The sequence below is a fragment of the Grus americana genome, chromosome 3, assembly GCF_028858705.1.
Source record: "Grus americana isolate bGruAme1 chromosome 3, bGruAme1.mat, whole genome shotgun sequence".
NCBI lineage: Eukaryota > Metazoa > Chordata > Aves > Gruiformes > Gruidae > Grus > Grus americana.
In genome coordinates, this window is record NC_072854.1 from 49,469,941 (window position 1) to 49,495,925 (window position 25,985).

Sequence of the window (25,985 nt, forward strand, 5' to 3'; positions counted from 1 at the left end):
CCTCTTATCCCAAGAGTGAGGGGGTGTTCTGCAAAAGTCACTACATTCTTAACATAGTTTTCATGTAGAAATACCTAAGGGCCATTAGTATTTCTTGTCTGCATAGTAACAGTTATTAACAGGTAGAGTATGAAGGAATCTAGGAGGCTTTTCTAAAACAAGACTTTTAAAAAAAAGTTTTACATCCTTTGTAGGCTTTTACAGAAGAAACAGTTGCTATGTATCAGTTCATGTACAAGTGTCATTTACCAGTAAAGGACTGACTGGGGGCAGAATGATGATTAGAAATACTTTATTTTTTACTAATTACATCAATCACTGTTTTTCCACGTGCGTGTCCTCCTTCCAATTTCAGAAATGCCTTTGGAACTTCAGAAAAAGAGAAGACTTGATCAATAACTGGTTGAATCTACAGAATAAAGAAAAAGTATCACTATATTAGGAATAAAATAATGCACTTCAAGGAATAAAACACTTCAAAACTGTATGAAGAAAGGGGAGAGGTTTCTTTATAGTATCCAGGGCAGAAGTTGCCAAATGATGTAATCACTACCTTGTAACTTTTTCAGGGACCCCGCTATGCATGCAGGAGAAGGCTTTCTGCTGGTCTTTGCTCAAGTTTTGAAACATCTCTACTAGCACAGTTTGAAGCCCTCACCTGGGACTCTAACAATAACGTTACCATGCAAGGCTCTAACTTGTAAGTCCCCTTAGAAGCTGACGCTGTGGTTCAGCTTTTTGTTGTCCACAATGACACACTGAGGAAAAGGGAGAACATTTTTTTTTCTCATATTTCTCTACTGGTTTTCTTGTTAAACCCAAGAATTTTCTAAAACATGACACCTTTTAAGATACCTATGATTCTGGTGCCTGTCTGCATCAGTACCTGCCTCAGTATCCTTAAAAGGCTTGGCCACAAATGAAGTACAAAAAAAAGTCAAACATTTGTTGCTGAATCATTGAGATACACTTGAAAACTCAGCCAGTGTGTATTCCAGTAGGCATACATTATTATGCCCAGCTTGCATCAACTGCTATTTTGGCATTCATTTTGTAGAGTAGCCTTCTGGACTGTTTTAGACTCATTTCTAATAATGAAGGTGCAACTACCCTTTTTGCTGTCCCCAATATTTAACTAAGGAGCCTGAAAACCTTACAAGCATTTTCTTTAGATGTCTCGTGGTGTACCAACAGAGGCAGAAGAAATCTCAGCTGGTTCTAAAAAATACTTCTTACTGCTGGTCTAAGGGAGGAGACTTCTGTAATCAAGTTCTGAGTCAGCCTTCCAAAGGCCAAAGTAAGATCCGTGTACAAAAGTACCTCCTACCTACCCTGAGGTGGGTCTCACCGTGGATCCCCTAACACCAGTCCAATGCATGTTCTTGCACTGATGAACTGATCCTCATCCTCTTATCAGAGGAAAACATGACCAGTAGATGAGTCTGCAGCTAGCTTTTGCAGTGATGAAGATTTGAAGTAACAAAGATCAAACACCCTATTTACTGTGCTAGAAAAAGATCCTCGTTACTTCTGTCAGTGAAAAAAAATCTCCAGGCTTTTTCCTCACAGCCGCTAGCATGCGCACTATCTATCTTGTTGAGTACTCCAGAACTGATAACTGCCCTCTCCTGGTAGGACATGCATCTCACTAAACAGCAAAGGAATACAACAGCAATAAGAAGCCAAACAATTTGCCAGCATCAGAACAGTGCCGTCTTTCAAAAGGCTTGCTTACTTTTCCTGGAAGGCAAGGGGGTACGTATTCAGACATGCTGCTTAGAAGGTGAATGTGCAGCACTACCAAGGAAACATTGTCATATGCACACATTTTCCAAACAGGAGCACTGACCACCCAGCACCCTCCCCAACAGCACAACAAATGCAATCTGGTAGATGTCCCTGCTCATGGAGGTCCTTTTCTGAACTCTCTTAATTTGCTCTTTATTCATACACAGTACCTTACCTTGAAGTCCATTCACTGCGCTAAAATAACTACTGGGTTTGCTTATATGGTAACAGTAACCCAAGACATCAATAATCTAACTACTACACTGCAGTATCTCCTACTCTTGACTAGATTTTCCTTTTTATCTTGTCAAGCTTAGCAGTAGCGTGAAACTTTACATGGCAGAAAAATAGGAATGAGTGAACCCCCCCCTCACCCCCCCAAGAAAAAAGTCAGAATTAGCCTAATCACTGTGAGAGCAACTGTGCAAATAAATACATTCACTAAGTGCCTCAGACTTGCCATGCTGCAGGGTACAAGGCTGGGTAATTTCTTTCCCTTGTTCTGCCAGGACAGTCTGTAAACAAACCTCTAGCAGTAGTAACACACAGCAGAGGAGCCACAAAGATACTGTGTAACATTTTCTGCTGCTCAACTGGGGAAGAAATGCAGGGCATGAATGATGACATTCCAGACAAAATCATGTTTGGTCAACATCCAGCACGGAATCCAGGCTGTCTCAGACATCAACAAAGTCAGGGACATGGGCCCAAGGCTGCAAAACCACTGAATGAGACAATGGCTTTGGGTAAACTAAGCATCCCCATAAACTGGAGCTGCTGTGATTATCAGCAGGAGGAACGTGCTGCTGATCAGTAGTGACTGCTCTGAGGAAGACCAACCCTTGCTTTCGCAGCAAAAGTTTGGGAAAAAAAACAATGCAGTAACTTCATTGAGCCAAGCACAAGTGCAGCACTTGTACAAGTACTTATTGTTAATGGCAGTTCCACACAAAGCTGTGCTTCAGTTAAGAAAAAGAATACAGACACTCAGCCTGCTGGAGCACGGACACAGATGACCCTGACAGGAGGGGAAAGGTATGTGGGGAAGGGATGTGAAGCACAAGGGATTCCAGGGAAAGGCAGAAGTTCATTTCATACACGTGCAGCAACTGAGAAAATGAACAAGATGCTTCGATGTTCTGCCACCAGCAGTCATTTATTGTGGGCTGCAGCTTATACCCCTGACAGAACGAGGTATGTTACATCCTCAGTCTATTAGGTAAAGTTCAAAGCATCGCATTTGAAAAGTGGTGACACAGGGATTCAGAGGACCCCTGAATTCAGCCTCACAGTTCAAAGCACCATGTGTATAGCAGCCACCACACACTCAAAGCCCATCTGCTACATTGATGTAACCTCGAGCTCCATTTAAACGCTGGCTTTCGGCAGCGCTACAGAGACATGAATACTAAATTGATGATCCTGACAATCTAGAGCATTAAACATTTTATCTGGCTGGCTGGTCAGTCCCATTGTTTGAATAACCGTGAAAGGGCTGACCGTGTTGCAGCACAGTGATTCACTCAGCCTTTACCATAATCCACTGACTAAGATAAAATTTCTTCCTGTGAACAGACAAACAAGTAGGGGAGCGTCTGCTGTTTGTTGAATGTGTGATAATAAATGGAGATTAACTGGATAATAAAAACACTGCCTATTTACAGCCACACATCAGTTCCTTGCCAGAGGACACCTATTTGTTCGGGGAAAAGGGATTAAACTAAAGTCTGAGAGAGAAAGGATTAACACACTCGCATTGAAATGTTTATCTGAAAACAGATTGGGCCTGAAAGATATTTTCTTCCTCTTCGTTCTCTCTGATGCAGGACATACTATAAAAATGAATCTCAGATCTCTTGAAATGAGCTCATGTTTGGGAAAATAAAAAGAGTAATTGCTGATGCTGATTGAGGCTATCCTACATCAAGCACAGAAGCAGTATCCCAGCCAATCCAGCTCCAAAGGCAGCAGGCAGTGACCAGGCACTGGCAGGAGCTGACTGGGCAGCAGGAACACGCTCCTGCTAATGGCAAATTGAAGCCCACCCTTGGAGGTCCCCATTTCTGTGGGGGACAGCAAGGACACAGGCTGAATTTATCAGGAAGGGACAAGTGAGAAAACACAAAGGGACTGAAGATGGCTTTGACCCTCGTATTAGCAAGTCACTCCAGTGAGTGTGGAGCTGCTTCCTGCCGCTGGAGGGAGAGCTAGAGCCTTGACATTTTCAGGAGAGAGACAACTGAACCTCAGAAACCCTCAGAGCAAGCCTAGTTCAAAGCAGAAAAGAAAACAAGTCCCCTCACTCCAAGGGTAATGACAGTGCACTGGCTCTCCTCCAGGTTTGTAAAGGATGGCTGCGTGTGTCAAAACTGCAGGGCAGCCTTGCTTTGCAGCGTGCTTCCCTCCCAGCTGCTGCCTTCCCTTGCACATCCCCTACTCATGCCTTAGGAAGCAGCCATGAGACTGCTCACGGCTTGTGTACATGCTTTGGAAAAGATACTTGTATATGCACACAACAAGAGCTGTGATGTGCTCCACCAGACATCAAAATCCTCTTGAAATCTTGTAATGGGAAAGACCTACTTGCCATTTTGACTAGCTGAGTTAGAAGATAAAGGCTGTCTTCCTCCAGAAATTACCACCATGCACAAATGTGGTCTATAAGCACAAATGCAGAGCTTGATACTCTTCTTTGGCCTTCACCGAGTCTCGTTTCAATGCCAACAAGAGACTTGAACAGAAATCATTACAAAGAACAGTCCCCGTCCTGTAACTAAACATTTAGTTATCTGTTCAGTACTTTACTGAAAAAATGCTGGTTTGGGACACTGTTGTTTCTGTCATTTCTTCCCTCTGCTGTACTCAAGTTCCATGTTCTTTGGGTCTTGATCTCATCCCTTTCTTCATCCTTCCTTCCCTTTAAAATGGGGTGCAACAATGTTTGCTGAGCTTCATACTGCTTACCAACATTAGGTTCTAGGGTCAACCCTCACTGAAGATGAAGATTCAAGTTTTTACCTTCTGGAACAGCTGGCTCTGGTCACAAGTTGTATGGGTAGCTTTGCAACTACACAGTACCGTGTTTTTTACTAACTTGTATTTTGGAGAATATGCACTTTCATCCAAGAGCACATTAAAGGACATCAGATATGTGATATTCCTGTCCCAAATGCCTAACAGAAGTAAAAATGATCCAACGACCCAGTCTGATACACCCACAAGAAGAATGGTGGCGCAGTGGTTAAGACGCAGGAATGGAAGGCATGCGTCCTGGGGTCTACTCCTACGGTTATCTTGCAAACAACTGTATTAGCAGGTTGGTTTTTTGTTCGTTTTTCAAGCCAAGGTACATTCTTTCATATGAAGCTTCTAACAGCAGCCCACAGGATCTCCTAAGTATCATCTACAATTATGAAAATGCTAGAAGATAAATCCCAGTTAAGCAGGCTATCAGGGTATGGTTCAGAGTGTATGAGAGGCTTAAAAAAAAAATATCATCTCATTCATTAATTGGCCCTGGCAGAACAGCTTCTACAGAACGCTATGCAGAGCAGCAAGAAACTGGAATGAGCCCAGAATTATAGTGTGTGCCAGCCTAGTCCAAGCTTAAATCAGTAGAAATTAGGAAGATCCTGGGTTTAGTTACCTACTGAACCATGCTGAGAAACTATTAACTAAAGGAAAGAGCAAGTCTTTTTTCTGGAATCCCCTAGCAGTCACATTCATGGTAGTTGTCCTGATATTTATGCTGGTAATTAAAGCAATCTGGGACAATGCCACCACATAATTAAGACAGAACAAACTTTAGTACAGTTATATATATTACTCGATACGGTTTCCCACAGCCTCCTCCTAGAGAAGCTGCTGCGTTATGGTCTAGGCAAGTGGTCCATACAGTGGGTGGGAACTGGCTGACAGGCCACACCCAGAGGATGGTGGGAAATCGCTCTTTTTCAAACTGGCAACCTGTCACAAGTGGGGTCCCCCAGGGATCGATACTGGGCCCAACACTGTTTAATGTGTTCATAAGTGATCTGGGTGATGGGATCAAGTACACCCTGATGAAGTCTGCAGATGATACGAAACTGAGTGGGGAAGCAGACACTTCGGAAGGGAGAGGCAGGAAGACCTAGATAGGCTGGAAGAGTGGGCTAACAAGAACCTTATGATGTTCAACAAGGACAAGTGTCAGGTCTTGCACCTGGGAAGACATAATCCAGGAGTGCGGCACAGACTGGGATCCACCTGGCTGGAGAGCAGCTCTGTAGTCCTGGTGGACAACAAGCTCAATATGAGTGAACAGTGTGCTGCGGCAGCAAAAAAAGCCAACAAGATGCTGGGTTGCAACAATAAGGCCATCACCAGCAGAGATAAAGAAGTCATTATCCCACTCTACTCAGCGCTTGTCAGGCCACACCTGGAATACTGTGTTCAGCTTTGGTCCCCACTATACAAAAAAGAGTGGACAGGCTGGAGAGGGTCCAGAGGAGGGCCACCAGGATGATCAAAGGAGTGGGAAGCCTGCCATGTGAGGAAAGGCTGAGAGAATTGGGTTTGTCCAGCCTTGGGAAAAGAAGGCTTAGGGGACACCTCAACACCATGTTCCTGTACTTAAAGGGTGGCTACAAAGATGATGGAGACTCCCTTTTTACAAGGAGTCACATAGAAAAGATGAGGGGTAATGGCTGCAAGTTACTCCTGGGGACATTCCAATTAGACACAAGAGGAAAGTTTTTCACAATGAGAAAAATCAGCCATCGGAATAATCACCCAGGGAAGTGGTGGATTCCCCAGCATTGAACACTTTTAAGATTTGGCTGGACGGGGTACTGGGCCATCTTGTCTAGACAGTGCTTTTGCTGAGAAAGGTTGGACCAGATGATCCTTGAGGTCCCTTCCAACCTGGTATTCTATGATGATAGATCTATAAGTGTATATATATTTATATATTAAAGCATATTATATATTACATATTACATATAGTAGAAGAATAGTCCTACATGATCTGCACCTCCCCAGGTGTCAGCAAATAAAACTCACAACAGACAAGAGCTATCTTGTTGACCCTGCATTTCACCGCTGTGCTGGACATAATTCCCTCCTACACTGGAGACTACAGCTCAGAACACTAGGACTGACTTTCTACAGAATATGCAATTACATCAGGCTGAGGCAACACATTTGATTAAATACCTGGTATATGATGAAATTTTTCCAGACCTCATTGTGATATATGTGAATTTACATATTCAAACCCCATCTCTCCACAGTATGCAAAATTTCCATTAGTCTTCCTCACAGACACTTTGGGATGTAATCACACAGCACTTTCATAAAGAGCATAAGCAAGCTACAATGTCCTAGAGGAAGAGGAGCAGAAGTGTTTTAATAAAAATCACAGTGGTTTTTTTTGTGGCTGTGACAAAATGCAGATAGAGGTTCCTTTTGGAAGAGAAAGGACTGAATAGAGCTTTTGGCAACCTCTCCTTGACCAACATCTCTGGGCTCTAGCCAACCAACCTGGCAAGCAAAAGTACCGCAACAAGAAAATACAAAATTAAAAAAAAAAAAAAAAAGAAAGTGCAAGCTTTGCAGTTTGGCATGGAGAAAGATGGTCATTGGAATGAGCATGAGTGACTAAAGAGTGTGGGGAGAAGAACTGATCTCTAGTCAATTTAGACATTTAAGTACAGAATCACTACCCTAATGTCCTTCTTCAGATAGGGAGGGTAAAGGTAAAGCAAGCGCGACCCAAGGGTGAGTCACCTCAGGTACCTTAAGATACCTTAGCACAGCCATAAAGACAAAGACTGGAATTACTGCAGAGAAGGCCACATCTAGAGATGCCAGATTTGGAGAATGTTCAAGGACTCAATATGTTACATTAGCTGTTTGATATTCATGCAGATGAGAGAAATCTGCAACAAATGTGCAAGGAGGGCCAGGGAAAAAGTTAACTGCAGAACTGTAACAAGATGAACTGGAAGCAAATCAATCCACATAGGTTAGGATACAGAGTCAAGAAGCTGTGATAACCTAGGAGGAAATGTAAGCCATCTTAAATCATGGCCATCCAAACAACTCAAAACCCACGTAATGCCAAAGTGGATGACCATACATATTTGTGTTATTTACTTCCTGAATAGCAAAGACTAGCAGTAGAAAACAATTGAATTCCACATTTTAACAGTCTCAGAGCAAATCACCAAAGGTGGATAAAGATCATTAGCCCTCATTAGTAGATAGAGAAATTATGGTAGCAAAAGGTTATGTGATTTGTACAGCACTGAACAGGAAGACAGCAGCAGGGCCAAAGAACAGTCAGCATCCTGATCTCCAAACCACAAAAGCAGGTGCTAAGTCCAAAGCATCTACTATCGTCAGCAAAATGTATAATCAACACTTCACACAAATTACATTTATATGGGCAAGCAATTGTTCTTCTTATGTGTGCCTGTGCTGTAACATTTATCTAGAAAGCAAACAACACAGAGAATGACCTGTTCATTTCACAATCAGAGACTCTACTTGTCCTTTAGCCTTCCTTCTGCAAAATCAACTTTCACCCATCAGCCCATCTGATGCAACTCTGCTCTGAAGGAAAGAGCACTAAGCCACCAGAAACGCTGCACACGCATGCCTGCACTGCATTTAAATGGCACCAAATTAAAATTTCAAATTTCTGTAGGGCTGCATATTAGCCCACATCCTATCATGGTCCAGCAGGAACATACAACATACTTAGTGCTCCCCCTTACGACACTAAGGAGTCTTTTGAGCCTGCCTTCTTCCATCAGGCTTTATAAAAGGCAAAGTAAGTGCTCAATTATAAGTTAGAGGGTTTCTACAAACTTAGGTAGTTATATGAGTTTGGTATATTTTCACCAAGGACTAAATGACACATGCAAGCAGCAAAACCCAAGACTGTCAATGTTAAATCCACAACACTGACCACAAATACATCAAACTAATTCCTAACAATGCTGGCAGCAGTGACCAGTGACTATGCTTCAGCAAACAGTGCGCCAGCAAATCTGTGTCCTGAACTAAAGGCTCTATTGATTTCAGTTGTCTTTAGATAACCTTGTAATTCACCAGGGATGTTCTGTCATGTGAAGAGATCTCCAGCTTCTGACATGAGCTTCGTCAACTGATTTGGTGGAGCCCACGTTAAGCCAATCCTTAGTGGCTTGTAATTAACTGGTGGAGTTCAACCCACAACAGGGACTTCCCAGCAGTTCAGAAAGTAGCCAGTATCTCTAAAATTTGACAAGGAAATACTTGATTTTCTCCATGCCCACTACTGTTGCAGCAGCCTTCTAGCGCCTCAGTCTCACAATAGTCTCTTTGCAAGATGTCCAGCTGCAAGGCAGAGAAAACAGCTCATAAACTGAAAATGGTTTTACAATCCCCAGAACTGAGCTGATGTGCAGGTAAATTACAAAATGAAAATTAGTCTTCCTTGCACTACCAGCTCATCAAATCCTCTCCTCCTCCCCATAAAAAAAGGCTGTTAACAGAATTCCTCCTCATAGCTGACATTTTGCAAATTTCCACTCCTTGTTGCAAAGATCATCCGTGTGAAAACCAAGGATCTTTAAACAAAATCCCCTTTTTGCTTATTCTTCATCCACTGAAGGATTGAGAATCCTTCTGCTTTCACAAAGGAAGATGATGAACTCATCAGAACTAAAAATCTGTGTTGGTGCAAAAGGTCTGAAAGAAAAAAACACTGACAAATCAATATGATCTGTAACTGCTTCAGGGGTATGCTCTTCAAAGCTTCACTTACTCTAACATCATCTCTCTAAAACATCAGCTCTTTTTAATTTCCTTCATTTAAATCCCCCCTCATGATTCATAATTTCCTGAAAAAAGCCTCTCATTTTCAGGAGCTCTCCAATTGCTCTCCTATTCACACTTCATACAATCTCAAAATTAAGATGTCTGTAACAGAACAGGTAATTCAATGAAATTTCAAAATAACTAAGTCCACATTACTCAAAACTGTATTCAAGAAAAACTAAGAAGTTCAACTACATGAGCTCACTTTGCTTCCCCAAGTCTTCTTGCTCCAATTTTAGTGCTTTGTGTTGGTTTTTTTGTTTGTTTATTGGTTTTTTAGTTCTCATTTATTCTCTCCTATTCAATCATAAACATTTCTTTTCACTTAGTTATGGGAAATTATGGTACACTTCCACCAGTAATTCTCTCTTGCCTTTTTTCCAAACACCTACTCTTCTGAATGGATGATCTGTCCGTTTAAAGAGAACTCCTGTCTAGACAATAAAGGTCATAGTCTTATTAACATCTAAGTGGAACACATCTGGGTCTTACAAAATACTGATGATAGCACGGGTGTTTACAGCATTGTACAAAATAGAGTAGAATGCTGCTAGAATAATGACTATGCAGACAAACAGTCTGACATTATGACCTGTTTTTCCACAGAGAATAAAAGACCAAGCAAACATCTTTGTCCTCATGATCATCTTACAGCAAAAAGTACATCAGGACATTCATATATGTATGACGTACATTTTAAATGGCATTACAAATGACCTGTCCAGATTATTAGGCAGAGAACACCGATTAAGCCCTATCTCTATTGCATAAACAGGTGTTTCCCAAGAGGCCTTCATGGGCATATTCTGCATTTGTTTTGCATACAAGGTAGGAGCACAAAACAAGTTGTGACTGGCTAAGACTCAGTGCAAACGGTAAGAACGAAGACAAGGACACTTGTTTCTTAGTCAATTATAATTTAGCAGTGTGATTGGATGCAATCACAGGATGAGGAGCATCTTCTATAGTTTCTTTCTTGACCATGGGATAGTGCCTACAGCACTGGGCATAATGCAAAGCAGAGTGGTGCAAAGCTGTTGCCCGGAGTACACTTCACCACCGCATATTTGCTGCTGCAGCCTCTGTTTATGAGTAGGTAACTTTTTAGGAAACACAGACTTTTCACTGGCTGTGTCAGCAGCACACTGGTCACAACAGAGGAACAGGAGTGGCTGAATTCAGGAAGGTTTTTATTCTGATCAGCAGCACTGAGGTGGCAAATGGAAGCAATCAGGCCTTAAGTACGACAGCAATTTATTTAATCTTCTCCAACCTCTGGAACATAATGCATAGCAAAAAAGGAAATCAACACTCAAACATTGAGAGATCTGAGTTTTACTAATATACACAAATTTAGAGCACAAGATGCCCTGACAGTTCCACATACTGGATTTGCCAGCAGTCATGGCAGACTCTGCTTCTTCTTCTGCTTAAGTACCACATAGGAAGATTAACAGCAGTTGTCCATATTATCTATTCTGAGAATTTTGGCAACATGAAATTATCCAAAAGAAGACACTGGAAGGACCTCCAGCACCACACAGTCCAATAAACAGGCAATCAACTGCTCATTCTCACACACATTTTGAAACAAGCTCATAAACCTGAAAAGATCAGAAAAGCAGTAATCTACCTGCCACTTCATGCCTTTCCTCCAAGTTCACTAAGTGATTCCCAGAAAGCTTAAGAACACTCACAATATTCCAAGTCGCTGTGCTGAACTGGCACAAACATTATGCTCTGAAGCACTGAAATAATGAAACACAATATTCTTGTCATCTCTCTGTCAATGCAGATTGTCTATGACCTGCAATAACCTGAATATTCTAGTTCTGTGCACATTATGGGCAGGACTCCTGATCATCCAGGCTAGGCAATTTTGCATATGCAGATACACAGTCATGTTCATTCTGACCAAATGAAGCCTCTTAAAACATATCATTCTCAACACCAGAGTTCATGCCAAATGATTCCCACTGGCAAAAATAAACAATTGCCAGACATCCTTTCCTCATAACTTAGTAAGCTTTGTGTTTTTAAAAACAGGTAGGGTGGAGAGGACAGAAGGCAGAAGAGTCTTAAGGATTAGAAACTCCTAAATTCCATGCAAAAGGCAGAAGTTAGAAACTGGAGTAAGTAAGTTCTTAACTACTTTTCCTCACTGTGACTCTCATGACATTTTATTCCCCAATTGTAAACTACACCATTTTTGAGTCAAAGCAGCACCTCTTTCAGCACAAATAGCCAAATAACTGTTACTGACATACCTTTCCAGAATCAACTAGTTCTGCTATTTCATCCAAACTTGGGCCACTTGGCATAAAAAATGCCCACCGATAATGGACTCCTTTAAAAAGATGCTGCAAGAAAGATCACAAATATATTAAAAATCATGAGAGGAAACTGGAAAGTGAACTAAAATTAATGACAGAAGCCCTAGAGAAGTAACTTAAGGAAAACACATGGAAATTACATGCTAGTGCCTGAAAAAAAACTTCACCTAAGCATGTGGATTAAATGTACAGACAGGGATGTTGTGTTACCACAATAGGATCAGGGTGAATTTTGTGTCCAATTGCGCAAGTCAGCTAGTTGAGAAAAACAACCGCCTCATCTCTGCAGCTAAAACCAGCATTATTTGTTATGTAACAGAGAAATGGTGCTATATGTTTATACACATTCACAAAGGGGGTGAAATAAACCCAGCAATGGGACATTTAGAACCTTCCACCTTGGTGTCAGTGATTAAATTTTTCACCATCACATCTGCCAGTCATCACCATCCAATGACAGATGGCAGCTCACAAGAAAAGCATTTTGGGAAGATCTCACAAGCACAAGTCAAGAACACCTTCTCTGAGTCAGTCATAATAGGAATAAAAGGGCCAGTTGATTTTGAATACATGGCATACAATGCTCCTCATCATGGAAACATGCACACTGAGAAATACTATTACGTGATTTCTTCCCATCCTTTGCATTTTGTTTTTTGAGCTTTCCTTTGAAAGTATCGGTGCAGGAGTTAGAATCCCTTTCAACTACGCCATCACAGGAATACCATGGCAACTGCTTGAAAAGCATTCATTCAGAGAGCAAGTACACATGTTGAGAGAAGAAAGAGAAAAGTTCTAAAAAGCCTCACTGATCTGGCCACTGGCTGAATATTTTAAGATCCACTTATGAAAACCAGAAAAATCAGTATCACCATCCAGATGCATGAACATGAGAGAGATGAAAGACTTTCTAGCCACCCTCAACCATTTTTATTGCTCTCTGGTGCTGGAATAGGATGAAGAGAATCAGTCATGGAACAATGTTTTGAAAGAAAGCCTGAGCAGCCTAAAGCAAGTAGCAAAATTACCCTCACTTCAATGAGGCAGGGATTTGCTCTGTTTACTAAGAAACACTAGCTGTCAGCAGGACTCGCTAGGGAGGCCATATGGAAAAGGCCACAATGAAAAGCACAGTAAGGAATCAAAACTTCAAAGCACCCCAAACTACCACACACACCAATCAGCACCACCCCAACACATAATTTTTTTTCAGTGCAAGAAAGAAGGAAAGAATAAAAATGCATCTGAAGTATACTTAACGATGTATGAGGAAAATACAACAGATGCCTCTAGATGAGCCCACCTGACTAGCATCCAAGCCACAGAGGAAGCCACTAGAGTACTACATAATATTAAAGCATATAGGATTTTGTCAAATACCTTCACAGTTTTGGAACCAACAGTGACTCCTGTTTGTAACATGCCATCGGCTACTCCAAGTCTGTCCATATTGATGAGGAAAGGTGTCACTAAGGTAACATATGTTGCTCCTGACCATTTCTTAAGGAGATCTAGAGCCCACTTCTCAGTGGATCCACCAACGTTATCTAGGATGAAATCAAATCTGCAGACATGTAAAAACAGGTTTAAAATCATGATGTGGGAAGAAAATTTAATCATAATTAAGCTAATTCATATCAGAAAATGGCTATCATTTACATTTTTACATGTCACTGCAATGCAGTAAAATAATCTGCCTGCAAGATAGTGGCAAGAAAGTCCCAAGACTTCAGCTAAAGCCCAGCTTTACTGTACAATGGGAGTTAGATTTATAGGTTATTGCCCATTCACTGCACAGACACAGGCTATTTAGGTAACTTAAACTCCAAAAAGCAGACTCTTAGATGCACAACTGCATTCTCTACTTGCTTAAAGCCTTCTAGAGCTCTCTCTCTTCAGCCCTCCCACTGAGACTACTGGAACAGTCTTGAGATCTGGTCCTAGCATTGAACAATATGGTATGTGCATGTAAAAACTAGTCTGGACTCACACCCTGACTAGGAACATCTCCTGTACAAGCTGTACTCACGTGAAAGTCAGTTCCAGCGGCCAAAGTTATGTAAACAAATTACTAACCCTTATCTCCTCACATCTCTTCTGTGACCCAATTCTCAGCTTCACTTCTAAAAGTCGTTTTTTACCTCATTTGTTTTGGGGCCATTTTACCTCTACTGACAGCTCTTTTCTTCACATCTACCTATTCAACGCAGAACCTAACAACGCAAAGGGTCTAAAACATTCCTCCTGTGGAATGGGTATGTAAAGCCTCTGGCAACAAGCGACATTTTCAGCGTTCCTTCTCATTATCCCAGCATGTGAGCCTGTAAAGGCTGAATAGGGCAACAGGGAGCTCTGCACCTATTCTGTTAGATGCACAGCTCATTCTCATTTTCATCTGTAAATTTCCAGCAATCTTGATTGCAATAGGTATGTATATACACATACATCTAATCTAAATGACCTACAAATAAAAGGGAAAATACTTTACACAAATTGAAAAGTTTTTATCTCTGGAAAGGCAGTTTTCCTACCTGTCTTCCAAGGATGTGATTTCATGTTAAAGTTCAGTCAACCTAACAGTTAGCTGCCGACAAGAAAAATTAAAGTCATGAAAACTAATGCTCCAAGAAAAAACTAGCTCACATGGGGTCTGAAGAGTCAGTACAACTGAAAAGTCGAGGGCAGTAGGAACACCCCTCGCAGTATACCTGACTGATCAGCTTAGGTACATCATAAAACTGCACCCTAGGACAGTGCTGGTGGTATCTCCTAAAAAGGGTCACTTGCTAGAATGGGATTTAGCATTTAAGATGTTGAACTGTACAAAGGCAAATTTAACACCGCTTGCAAACTGCTAAGTTAGTTGCTGCACGTCCTGCCCATACAGACAGTGTCCGTACCTTCACAGTTGACCTCAGGCCCACTGACAGTGACATCATAGCTAAAGGGTACATGCCTTCTTAACACAGTTATCTAAGATTCTTTCATAGATTGAACAGGTTCTATTTCCCCTCGCAGAAAGTTAATCTAGCTAAAGACAGCAGTGTAAATACCATATTCAAATACAAGTCACAGTAGAGTAAGTTTAAACAGATGGAAAGATTACAAAGGCAAAAAACCCTTCATTTCTAGAGAAAACCCCCAAGCTAGTTGAAACATAACTGCTGTGACAAGATAAGTGTGTCTATCAGAGGCAGCCATACCCAATGTTACAGAAGAGAAATTTACTCCCAGTTGAGTTGCACAGTGGCTAAAGGCCTTCAGGCAAGTCATTTAACTGCTTCATGACATAGTTCTTCCCTCTAGAAGATCAATTTTACTATTTACTAACCTCACTCAGGATTTCTGAGACTTATTTTAATTTATTCATGCTTTGTAAATGCTCCAAGATCCTTGGATGGAAGCTGACAAAACTGTTCAAATCACAGTCATTGCAGAGAAGCATGTGGAAGCAAGCTTGCCTCCACAAGCCCAATTAACTGGCTTAGTCTTAACAATGAAATCTGTGCTCGGGATACTCACTTGGCAAACTGCATTCAAAAAGGGCTGGGATGAATTTGCTTTACAAAGTAACACTTTAGAAACTAGGAGGGGGGACACAACAAAAGAGAGTTCTAATAGACTGGAGTCAAGCAATCAAAAGGCAGAAGGTCTGACCGCCAACTCCTTCATCTCAGTATTAAGCAAGACAAACACGTACAAGGGTAATGTTTTAAGTTGCTCTTCCAGATTTCCAGATTTGTAATCAATCACATCATCCGCTCCAAGCTTTTTCATCAGTGTGCTGGCATCATGAGAACAAACTGCTGTCACGTGAGCACCCCAGGCCTTCACTAGCTAAAAACAAGTATATAAAAAAAAAAGTCCAAAGTTTAAAATTTAGTGAAACATTGAGAACAAATTAAAAAGCCAAAATCTCGTTATATTTATATAATAAATGAGCACCTTTAGTAGGGAGTGGGGAGACTGTGTTCCAAGACAGGATCATTTGTCACACATCCCACAGACAAACAACGGTTAAAATTTATCGATATTTAAGAAGGTTTTGGGGAGGGAGGAGTTGGTGTGGAGGAAGGAAGGTGTTTTTTTTAAAGCCACTTACAGATACCAGTCTCAGGATAAATTAGGCTTCAAACAAAATACTCAGTTTGCCATCTGAATCTGCCAGCTAAATGTACACCAAGAGGTATTGTCCAAGTTACCAATCTACAAAACTGTCATCAGGTCAACCATTAAATATTTTTAAATATTCAAAATTAAAATATTTTCTATTCCTACCTGCTCATTAAGTATTTCATATATCTATCTCACTGTAAATAGCTTAAATATTACTAACGAGAAAAAGAAGAAAGTCATCTGTGATTTACCACAGGGAGGATGCCAGATTATCTTCTACTCCAAAAGCTACAGCAAAGCATTTTTGCTAGATATTTATCTCTTTTGTAATCTCATTTTTCATTCACAGTAATCTTTTTTATATTTATTCCAGATTAATTAATGTAGCTTACTCAGGATTAATCAGGTAGAAATTGCAACTAGTCAGTGGCTGGTCAGCCTTTCGTACTGATCTAATTTAGTCACCTGCTTTATCATGGATCAGGCAAATAGCATATCACTAAAAATCCTCCTGTAAGCCTCTTTAAAATCACTATGTTTATGGTCTAGTAACATGGAACGCAGTGATGTAATCACCCAACTTCTGTATTTTTTTTATATTCTTAAGAGAAATATATTTCAGCATGAGATGACACTGATTAGAATCAAAATCCCCAAATTAAATGACAGCAAGAAAAGAGGATGTTCCACAATTAATGGATCAATAAAAGAGCATGTTGATTCTCCAAAGTTTAGAGCTACTGAAATAAAGACACACAAAACGGCAGCAGGGCAAAGACAGCGAGGGAAAGCTAATCTAAGCCACCGTGCTTTACATACCCCGCACATAAAAGCTTGGTGCCTTTCGTATCATTTGACCACCTACAACGGTTATGGTAGATGATACATTCTCCATCAGTTTTTCTAATCATACACCAAGTTCTTTTCATATTTATAGAGCAGAGCTGACTGCAAGATTAGGAAAACAGGCTACATATTTCAAGTTACACCAATTAGAGATTTCCTGCACCCAAACTGTGAAATGTGATCTTTCACCACCTACATTCACAATTCCTTTCTTCGAAAGTCTCTGCTTCCTACTTTAAACTAATACAATGTACCAAACGCAAAGCAATAAATCTGAAAATATCTCACTTTTGGAAATATTGATCAGATCAATCAGATGGATCAATCAGTAGCTTGCTATTTCACTATTCCTTCCCTCAATTCTCTTCTGTTAATTTGTTTTCTTTTTTTCATATTGAATAGTTTGAAGATGCATCCTGGGCATGCTGGTTTGTATTACCTGTACAGCAAACGTACCAACTCCTCCTGAAGCTCCTAATATTAATACTCTGTAAGAGAAAATTAAAATATATTAAATAATTCTTCAAATAAGCTCTGTAGTAACTATGTATTCTAATGCTTCTTATACATCTCTAACACTAAATTATTTTAAGCAAAAGATTGTATTTGTCATTCAGCGTAACTTAGTGGTTAACTCTTTAGAGAGCCAGTAATGTGACTTAACGTTGCTGATCATGTTTCCCGTGCCACGAGCATTATTGAATACACAGCCGAAAAGATTCCCTCCTATGTGCTTTCCATTAAAACCAGGCAGTGGAGCTGTCAGGCAGTAACATCACACAAAAGTGCTGTCACTGACCTCACTTTCCCAAACTCAATTGCTTAGTTTGGGACAAAATCAGTTAAGAGTCTTTCTGTCTCCCAGATTCCACTGTCATATCTCCTAAAGAAAAAAAAATCTGATTCACCAACATTTTACAAAAATTGATGTTATCTAAGAGAAAAAGTGGTTTAGTATCACAATATTTAGGGAGACTGGTAAGTTCAGAATATATGGAACATAATTTTCCAATATTGCATAATATTTGTCTAAAAGACAAAAACACAATGAAGTATTCTCACCATAAACAAGTTTAAGTTCTATTAAGATATGTGCCTTTTTCTTTAGAAAAAAGGCAGTAGAATTTTTCTAGTTCAGTACATCTCAGCAAGACCCTGTAAAAGCCAGGTTGTTGAAAATGGCAGACAAGCAAGGAAATGGAAGAGTGTATTAACAAATTATTAGCAAGTGAGAGTTCATTTTAACTGAACACACTACCCTAAATTTCACAAAAATTAATGCAAGCTTAGTGGTGCGAGGACCTTACCGCTAGCAGCCTAATCACTGCTCAAAGATTTCATCTGGGTATTTTATTAAATAACTAAATTTCAGAAAGGGAATTAGTAAGAAAGCCTTGCTGCTGAAGCCACAAACAGTGCTTGGACTTTGGACCCATATGCTAATTCTAGGATAAAAGGAAGATCCAAGATGAAGCCTTGGCATAGGACTGGGGAACATCATGTTTCTCAGAACTTCTGTTTGCCAGAAAAATTTAAGCATCTTCAGAAGCTGGTGATGTTCCTGTTTTAAATCTCACTGTGGTGGATGTTGAAGGAAATCGCTTTTTACAGTGCAAAATTGTACTATACAATCTGGAGTCTCAGTTTACAAAAATTCTTTGAAGTAACCTAAGAGACTCGGCTTTGGTCACAGAATCCATTTTAAAATGCTTCCTCTTTTGTAACTGATCAGATTCTGTTCCCTCCTATTTCACTGATCCAAGCTGCAAAATTCAGATTAAGAATTTGAAACCACAATGCCTGCAGCTTTTAAATCTGCCAAAAAGTACTTATCCTCAGAGCCATGCTTCTAACAACAGATGCCTGAAGTAACATTCCTATTTAGATTTTATTATACTTGAAAAGGCTCAGGGATGCTACACTCAAGATACTGGGTTAAGCCCATCACAATTAAATCCTTTCAAAAAAACCTTGTCAAACTGCCTTTGCAATTTCACTCCTTGCTAAAGGGCATTTCTTCCACTACAAATTTTGGAGAAAGCTGTCATTTTAAAATGTACATTTTGCTCAAGGATTTAGGTAACATTTTCAGTTTGGGGGAGCTGCTTGGCTAGGACTTTTTTTTTATTTTCCCCTTCAATAAAAGCCCTTGAGATTCTTCAGATAGAAATACCTTCCAGATTTAGTTTGTTCCTATGTTACATGGGCTATTTTCTCCCAAACCTTCTAATTATTAAAACTGTCTCCATACATTGTGATTTCAAGAAAGCTCTTAGCTTCAGAGACAAACTATGTCTCCACAGGAGATCCATGTGCCACAGCTCAATAGATCAGCGTCTTTATACCGAGGACAGCAAGACACGTTGTTTGGCACAACACAAGGAAATGGGGAAGAGTTTGAAGGTGCAGGACCTGTTAGGATGCTACTGAAGGACCACAGATGGCGGAAAGTGCCAAAGCAGGCACAGTTTTGTTTGCATTGCCTCGGCAAAACACAGCCAGGAGAAAACATATCAGAGAAAGTACCCGTTTCACTGCAAAGGTGAGCTCAGGAGAAAACTAACATATAAGCACGTGCGCGAAAGAACAAACTAACAAATTATTTAACCTGAACAGAGATCCACAAGAACCAATACTCTCAAAAGAACAAAACAAATGTTCACACCCCAGGCTTTGCTCCCTTCCAACAGAGGCACATAATTCAAGCTGGCATTCACCAAGCCCTATATGAGGCTCTAGCGGTTCACATGATCAGAATATCAGCAGATCTCTCCAGATGAGCACACCATGGGATTTGAGAGTTTAGCCCTTCTCCCTGGGCCGTGCCTGGAACTACGGTGCGGTCAGAAACAGCCATCAGAGAGTCAGGACCTGTTTCAGCTCTGTTGTCCCCCGTCCCCCCCCTCCCCACAACAAAAGACACAAGGGGTGGGGAGTGGGTGTACAGATGAAGGACTAACATTTGCTCCAGATTATAAACAACTAACAATTTTCAGTGACTCAGCTACATGACAAATAAAAAATATTTTATTTCTTGAATAAATATATCAATTTTATATATATAAATAAATTTCATTTGATTATGCCAACAAAATGTCCCTAAGCGATTTATTCCTGTATCAAGAAGCATTTACCCTATCAGGAAGTTTTACAACCTACACTCACTCTGTACTTCTCAACAGATAAAATGATGAAATAACACACAGACTTTGAAAAAAATATTTTCTTGGGGTATTATATCATTCAAATTTTCATTGTAACAATATAAACCAGGAGTGTACATTTAATAGCTTACAGTAACAGAATCCAGCGTCTCTCCCTAGCATACTTAAACGTGTAAAATACTGACTCCATATTTATATAAAAAGGCCTTTATTCAATATTAACGTAAATGTTTTCGAGAACTTCCCAAATTGTCAGGTTTGTTTTTATCACACTTGTTGTGACTACAGCAAGCAAGATATTTAAAAGCAATTGTTGAACAAGCATATCCCCTTTCTACAGAAACAGGATACTGGCACATAGAAAAGCTCTCCAGGTATTATCCACAGAGAACTTCAAAACGACAGAGTCGTTCTGAACATTTTGGATAATAAGAACGTTCACTTTAAGCTTGTGCAAGAACATTGACATAAATTACAGTGGTACAGGACAAAAATTATGGAGAGACGACTGGAGTTATAGCAAAGCAGGAGACATCACAAACAATGTGAGCACACTTCAGGGAACTTGTAAAAACAAAATTTGTGAAAAGTGTGTGCAGGTGCAGCAGCTACTCCTGTCAGATCAACATGCAGTCAGATGTTGGATTGTTAGCGAGTATTTCTGGTTAGCCCACCCTTCCACCTTAAAGAGGCAAAGAAAACAATACACACCAATAGAAAAATCTCGCTCTAAGATGTCTTAACACTGCAATAAAGTATCAGTGAAGTAGCTTTCATCAGGGAATACAGCTGCTCTTTCAAAATAAGACAGACTCTTGTGTGTATATACACCCTTCTACATAGCTATTTACATACACCTACAGGAGACAAAAAGACCAACATAAAATCACATATATAGGTAACTTCTTACCAAATATATTAAATTATTGCAAGAAATTAAGAATTCTTGTCTTTTAAAATTATTGCCTTGAGAGAGTAATGTAAAGTTTGTGGAATATACTTTTGCACAGCCCCTTCAATGCATTTTATGTATTTTCCTACAAAAAATTATTCAGGGGAAAAAAGCTACCATCACATAAGTCATCCACTGCTGTTTTTACAATTCAAAACTTCTAGATGGCAAACATCATAATTTTATATGAACATTAAAATGGTTTTTTTTTCTGACAGAGTAATTAAATATTTATTGGGAACAGAAAAGTAAATGTTAAATGTAAAGATACGCCATAAATGCAGTTCGAATTTCACTTTTAGCAATCTAAACACTTACCTGAAGATTGGGAAGATACTTTAAACAAGGCTAGCTTATCAATCTATCTTTCGGTTAATTCTCTTTACATATGAAAGTTAAGATAATAAAAAAAGTCCAAATACTGAAATATAAAAAGGAAGGCAACGTATCTAGAATTTTATCACTAGCTGGAAGTTAATTTCAATGACATCTCTTTGAAATTGCTTTAAATTTTGCAATTTCATTTTCTCAAAACATTGTTTATCTTTAGAACAAACAATTACTTGATATTTTCATGATGAAATTTACCATGACATATGAACAACCATTCACTCAGTTATCTTCTAAATATATGGGTGAAGAATTTCAATAAATCTAGTGTCCTTTGCAATGTGTTGCATTACAACAGTAACACCCAATATAAGAGGGGGTCAAGCATCTAGATTCCTACTGCCCAATAATTATTTTTGATGCAGCATAGTAATTTTAACAATTATTTTTCAATTCCAGTATTTTTACTTTTGTCCTTCTTTCCATTCTGAACATTTTGCTATTTACACAAACATCCAAAGGCCAAAATAACTGCAAATTTCAATTATCAGGAGAAAAATGGTATCTGCTCCAATCTTTCAATGCATTTTTCCTCTTCTGTCCTCCATCTGCCATTGTCAGATTAACAGGCTGATAAACAAAGCCAATTTTTCTATTTGATTTGGCTGCTTGTCTTGCATGTTCTTCTCTTCTGCGTTCCTGACCTCATCAAAGTTCTAGCCTACAGGTCAAATGAGACCCAGTCACCTGCTCATTTTTTTTCTAAAAAGCTAGAAAACCAGTCTGTTCCAAATGGCCCATGCATGCAGGAACTGAGTGAACCACACCTCTGTGATTGAGAGGGCTTTTTGTGAGTTGCCAAAATAACTGAGAGAGGATATTACATTTGGATAGCTGTCCTAGCAGGCAGAAAGGGAAAGTCACTATAAATTCCCAGAGATACCATCCTTAAATTCTCTATATTAGATACACATTGGACTACCTCTATATAGTCACTATATAGAGGAAGCAAGCAGCAAGTGACCAGTTACACTTCAGTTAGGGTCCTCGTCTGAGTCTCCCCCTAAAGAAACCCTTCTCTCAGCGGTTGTGTAGATTTAACCTACCATCTTCAGGCCAGATGGTCTTTGTGAATGTCATGGTATAACAGTCTTTATCACTGTCGGGCATGTCTTAGAAGCAGCTAATCAGTATAAAAATGAAACACTACTTACCTTTTCCCACTACAATTATTTCGGTTCAGTCCTCCAACTTGGTTAACTGCAGACCAGGCTGTGAGACCTACATACGGTAAGGAAGCAGCTTCTGTGTGACTGAGACACTTTGGCTTAAAAGACACCTGAAATAAAACCAATTGTATCCAAGTCACACAGCAGATTCTACGTGACACTGCAATATTTAAACAAGCTTTACTGAACTGCAGATTGTGTATTGCACATTTTCAACTATCTCCATAACTAGCTGGAGTGTAAATCAATCCAAGCACCAAGAAACAGACAGTTACTGAGACACCAAAGGAAAAAAAAAAAAAAAGCCAGTCTTTACAATTTTGGGGTTTTGTGTTAGCCACAGTTTTGAAGGTTTACCTCGTTTCCACTAGCTACCACAAACTCTGACAGAGTGCCCTGTTTCCATGGAGGAATTGCTGCCCACACCTAAAACCAAAGAGAAAACAAGTATAATTTTTTGACTTTGCACATGATTGTACCTACACAGAAAAGTTTTCTTCATCAAAGAAATCTTTTTTCCAATTTGCAGAATGTCTTCACTGTTACTTATCAGTCACCAGTTTAGCTTACTCTTTACACAAAAAAACATCACAAGACTGACTAAATGAAGGACTCCAGAGCTATGTAAATAAATTGCACCATACTGTGTATAAGACATAATTTTTCAAAAACCCAACCTACTTCCATGCCAGGAAAGCCCAGGCTAGAGAGGATGGGGCAGAAAGGAATCAGAATTTGCTGCACAAAAAGTGGTGAAATGTGAAAGCAACCGGTGAAGGTGAGAGCAAACAATACCAGTATTTACATGGGAACTCACAAAGTGGTTCTTGAGTTATGCCAGAGTTCCCATCCTAAGTTACTCAAGAAAAAAAAATAAAAACCACAACAAATCCCTTCCTGTTAGATTTCTATCTTCAGTCAAAAATGAAGCAGCATCTTGAGTGTGCACTTATAAATAAATAAATAAATAAATTCCTGTCTTGCCACCACTGAAATGGACCAAAAATGAAAAACTGGAAGGGAAATTAACTTGCAAAAGCAAGCCTGGGAAAGACCATGTTTTTCAGAGCAAAAAGGTAGGGAAGAAAGCATTCTAGGAATTTACTGCCAGATAGTCCTCATTCAGAGTGAGCAACATCAAAACCCTCAAATTTTCTTAAGAGGAAAATAAAAGCTAAACATCTCATAGTGTATTTTAACTATACATTTTAGAAAAAAAAGAGAATAATGGTATCACCTCATCTCCAGGTTTGAAACAAGACACACTCAGTCCACATTCCATAACAACACCAGAGACATCTCGACCAAGTGTTAATGGAAATTCAGTATCTGAGCCTTTGATTTTCAGGGGATCCCGCTTCATATTTAATGCAGTTGCACCATAACCACCTGCAAAACATGAAATTAACCACAACATGCTGTAATGAGTTTTCATTTATTAACTGAACAATTCCAGTTAGAAAGCACTGTCTGTACCTAATGTGCCTCATTTCTGTTATAACTTCAGCATGAAAAAAACCACTGTAATATTTTATACTTTTACAGATTTTACAAATAAAGAGCAAATCTCAGTTCTGGCTTATTTGCCCATGAAATGGCTCTCCCTTATAAAAATATTTAGTATGTGATAACACTGTCAAAAATTCTAAGAAGTCTGCTAGAAACGCTCCATTTTCCAACAGCATCATGTAGCTAGGAATCCAAAAGAACTCCAAGCTTTCCATTTGCCTTTTCAAATGAAGTACTGTAAAGCAATATAAAAATAGTTTTTAAAATTATTAAAGCACATATCCTAAGATGAGTAACCTGAACTTCCATTCAGTAAGCAATAGCTAAATGCTGTGAATAACTGTTTAGCCTAAAAAAATCTGCGTTCAAGCATGTATGCCATTTCAAAGTTTGGAGAAGTCTGCCTAGGTGCCCTATTATGCTAGAAAGTGTTTTTATATTGAAAAGAGAAGAAACATACACAAGAACAGGCACCTTGAAAGCAGGATGAAAATGTAGTTTCTTTGACATACTTTGATACTGACTCAAAATACTAATAGCAGCCCTGCAGTTCAACTCAGATAGCAAATGTCCCATAATCATACATATATTATATACTTATATACAAAGATTTTTTTTTTAAATTCATTTATTAGAGACCCAAAACACAAATTACAGCTCTGTTGGTAGGCTTCCTGCAGGTATCTCTGCATGCGCTACTCAGTCTGATTTGATATGCAAGGTCACTTCCCAACATGAAGTATAAGGTCTTCTACTACCACAATTTCCTTCTTGTGTTTCAAACCTTGAAACTGTGGGAAAAAAATCTGATTGAATGTGTTCAATACAAAGAGTTATTCTGTCAAAGATGCAGATTTCCTGGGCCAGATGACAGCAGGAAGATGGCAATCAGGAAGAAAGAGCATGAAAACAAACAACATGGTTTGGATTAGCTAGCATGTGCCAACCTTGAGGCAACTGACCTTCAGCCCCATACACCTCAAAGAGACGGGAAGATGCAGTACCCCTCCGGGGGAACGCTGCTCCTCGGAAGGACTAGTCTCTTGACCAAGACAACACCACCATGCAGGTGGTGGGGACGGGGGAGAAGGCCAGGGAATAAACCCCACCATGGTTATGCTACTAACAAAAGGAAGCCGAGTTACAAGCTGCAAGCCTGTGGAGGACAGCAATTAGTCACTTAGATTAAAAACTCACTCCCTCAACACACACGTTCTTGCCTTCAGAAAGGCAATGGCTTTTTGTACCTTTCTTCCCTAAGAACCTGAAAAAACAAGTTTCAAAGAGGCAGTTTCCCACAGGGCCGGAGATGACACATGCTTCCAGGGGGCCCTCTTGACACTGCCGAGACAGGTGCCTACCGGGGCAGGCCTGTACGATTTGGACGCCGGGGGACATGCGGAAGCCTCGATCCAAGCACACCCCCTACCATCACGCCAGCCTGGCCCCGGCCGCTCGGGCCCGGCACTTACTTCTCATGCTAAGGTCGATGGGGTTCAGGCTCGCAGCATGAACCTTAATGATGACCTCGTTCGGGAAGTGTATGATGGGGAACACCATGTTCCTGGTGAAGCGCAGCACATCGTTGCGGCCGTACCGGTCTATGACCCAGGAGGGCATGGCGGACCGCGCCCGCGGAGAGGCGCGGAGGCCACGGAGAGACGGCTGCCCGCCAGCCCGCGCCGCCCCGCGCAGCGCCCGCCCGCTCGCCGCCCCCCGCGACAGCATGGCCGGGGGAGCCAGGCCGCGCAGCCGGCGCCCCGCGGGATCGCGCTGGGACGCGGCGCTACCCGCTCGCCTCCGCGCTCAGCCCCGGAGGCCTGGCCCGGCCTGCCCTCCTCCCTCGCCCCGGTAGCACCCGCGGCCAATGGGC

General features: G+C 40.4%; 1 protein-coding gene across 4 annotated transcripts; it reads right to left on the reverse strand.

The window, feature by feature from the left end:
• Positions 1-275: 275 nt before the first annotated feature.
• Positions 276-25,985, reverse strand: RTN4IP1 (reticulon 4 interacting protein 1). 4 transcript variants are annotated; one of them, XR_008576302.1, is made up of 10 exons: positions 25,585-25,985; positions 23,841-23,992; positions 22,961-23,029; positions 22,589-22,713; positions 17,368-17,416; positions 15,667-15,803; positions 13,347-13,530; positions 11,901-11,993; positions 6,982-7,148; positions 319-409 (listed from the first exon to the last, which is right to left on the reverse strand). XR_008576302.1 is itself a non-coding variant. In XM_054819801.1 (10 exons), exons 1-9 carry the CDS (start codon positions 25,838-25,840, stop codon positions 11,367-11,369), a joined length of 1,080 nt encoding a protein of 359 aa, XP_054675776.1. In that variant the 5' UTR covers positions 25,841-25,985; the 3' UTR covers positions 325-409; positions 11,331-11,366. The 4 variants fall into 4 exon arrangements, 3 of the variants coding, with proteins under 3 accessions (XP_054675775.1, XP_054675777.1, XP_054675776.1); XM_054819801.1 differs by lacking the exon at positions 6,982-7,148 and adding an exon at positions 11,331-11,381 and having other exon boundaries at positions 325-409; XM_054819800.1 differs by lacking the exon at positions 6,982-7,148 and having other exon boundaries at positions 276-409.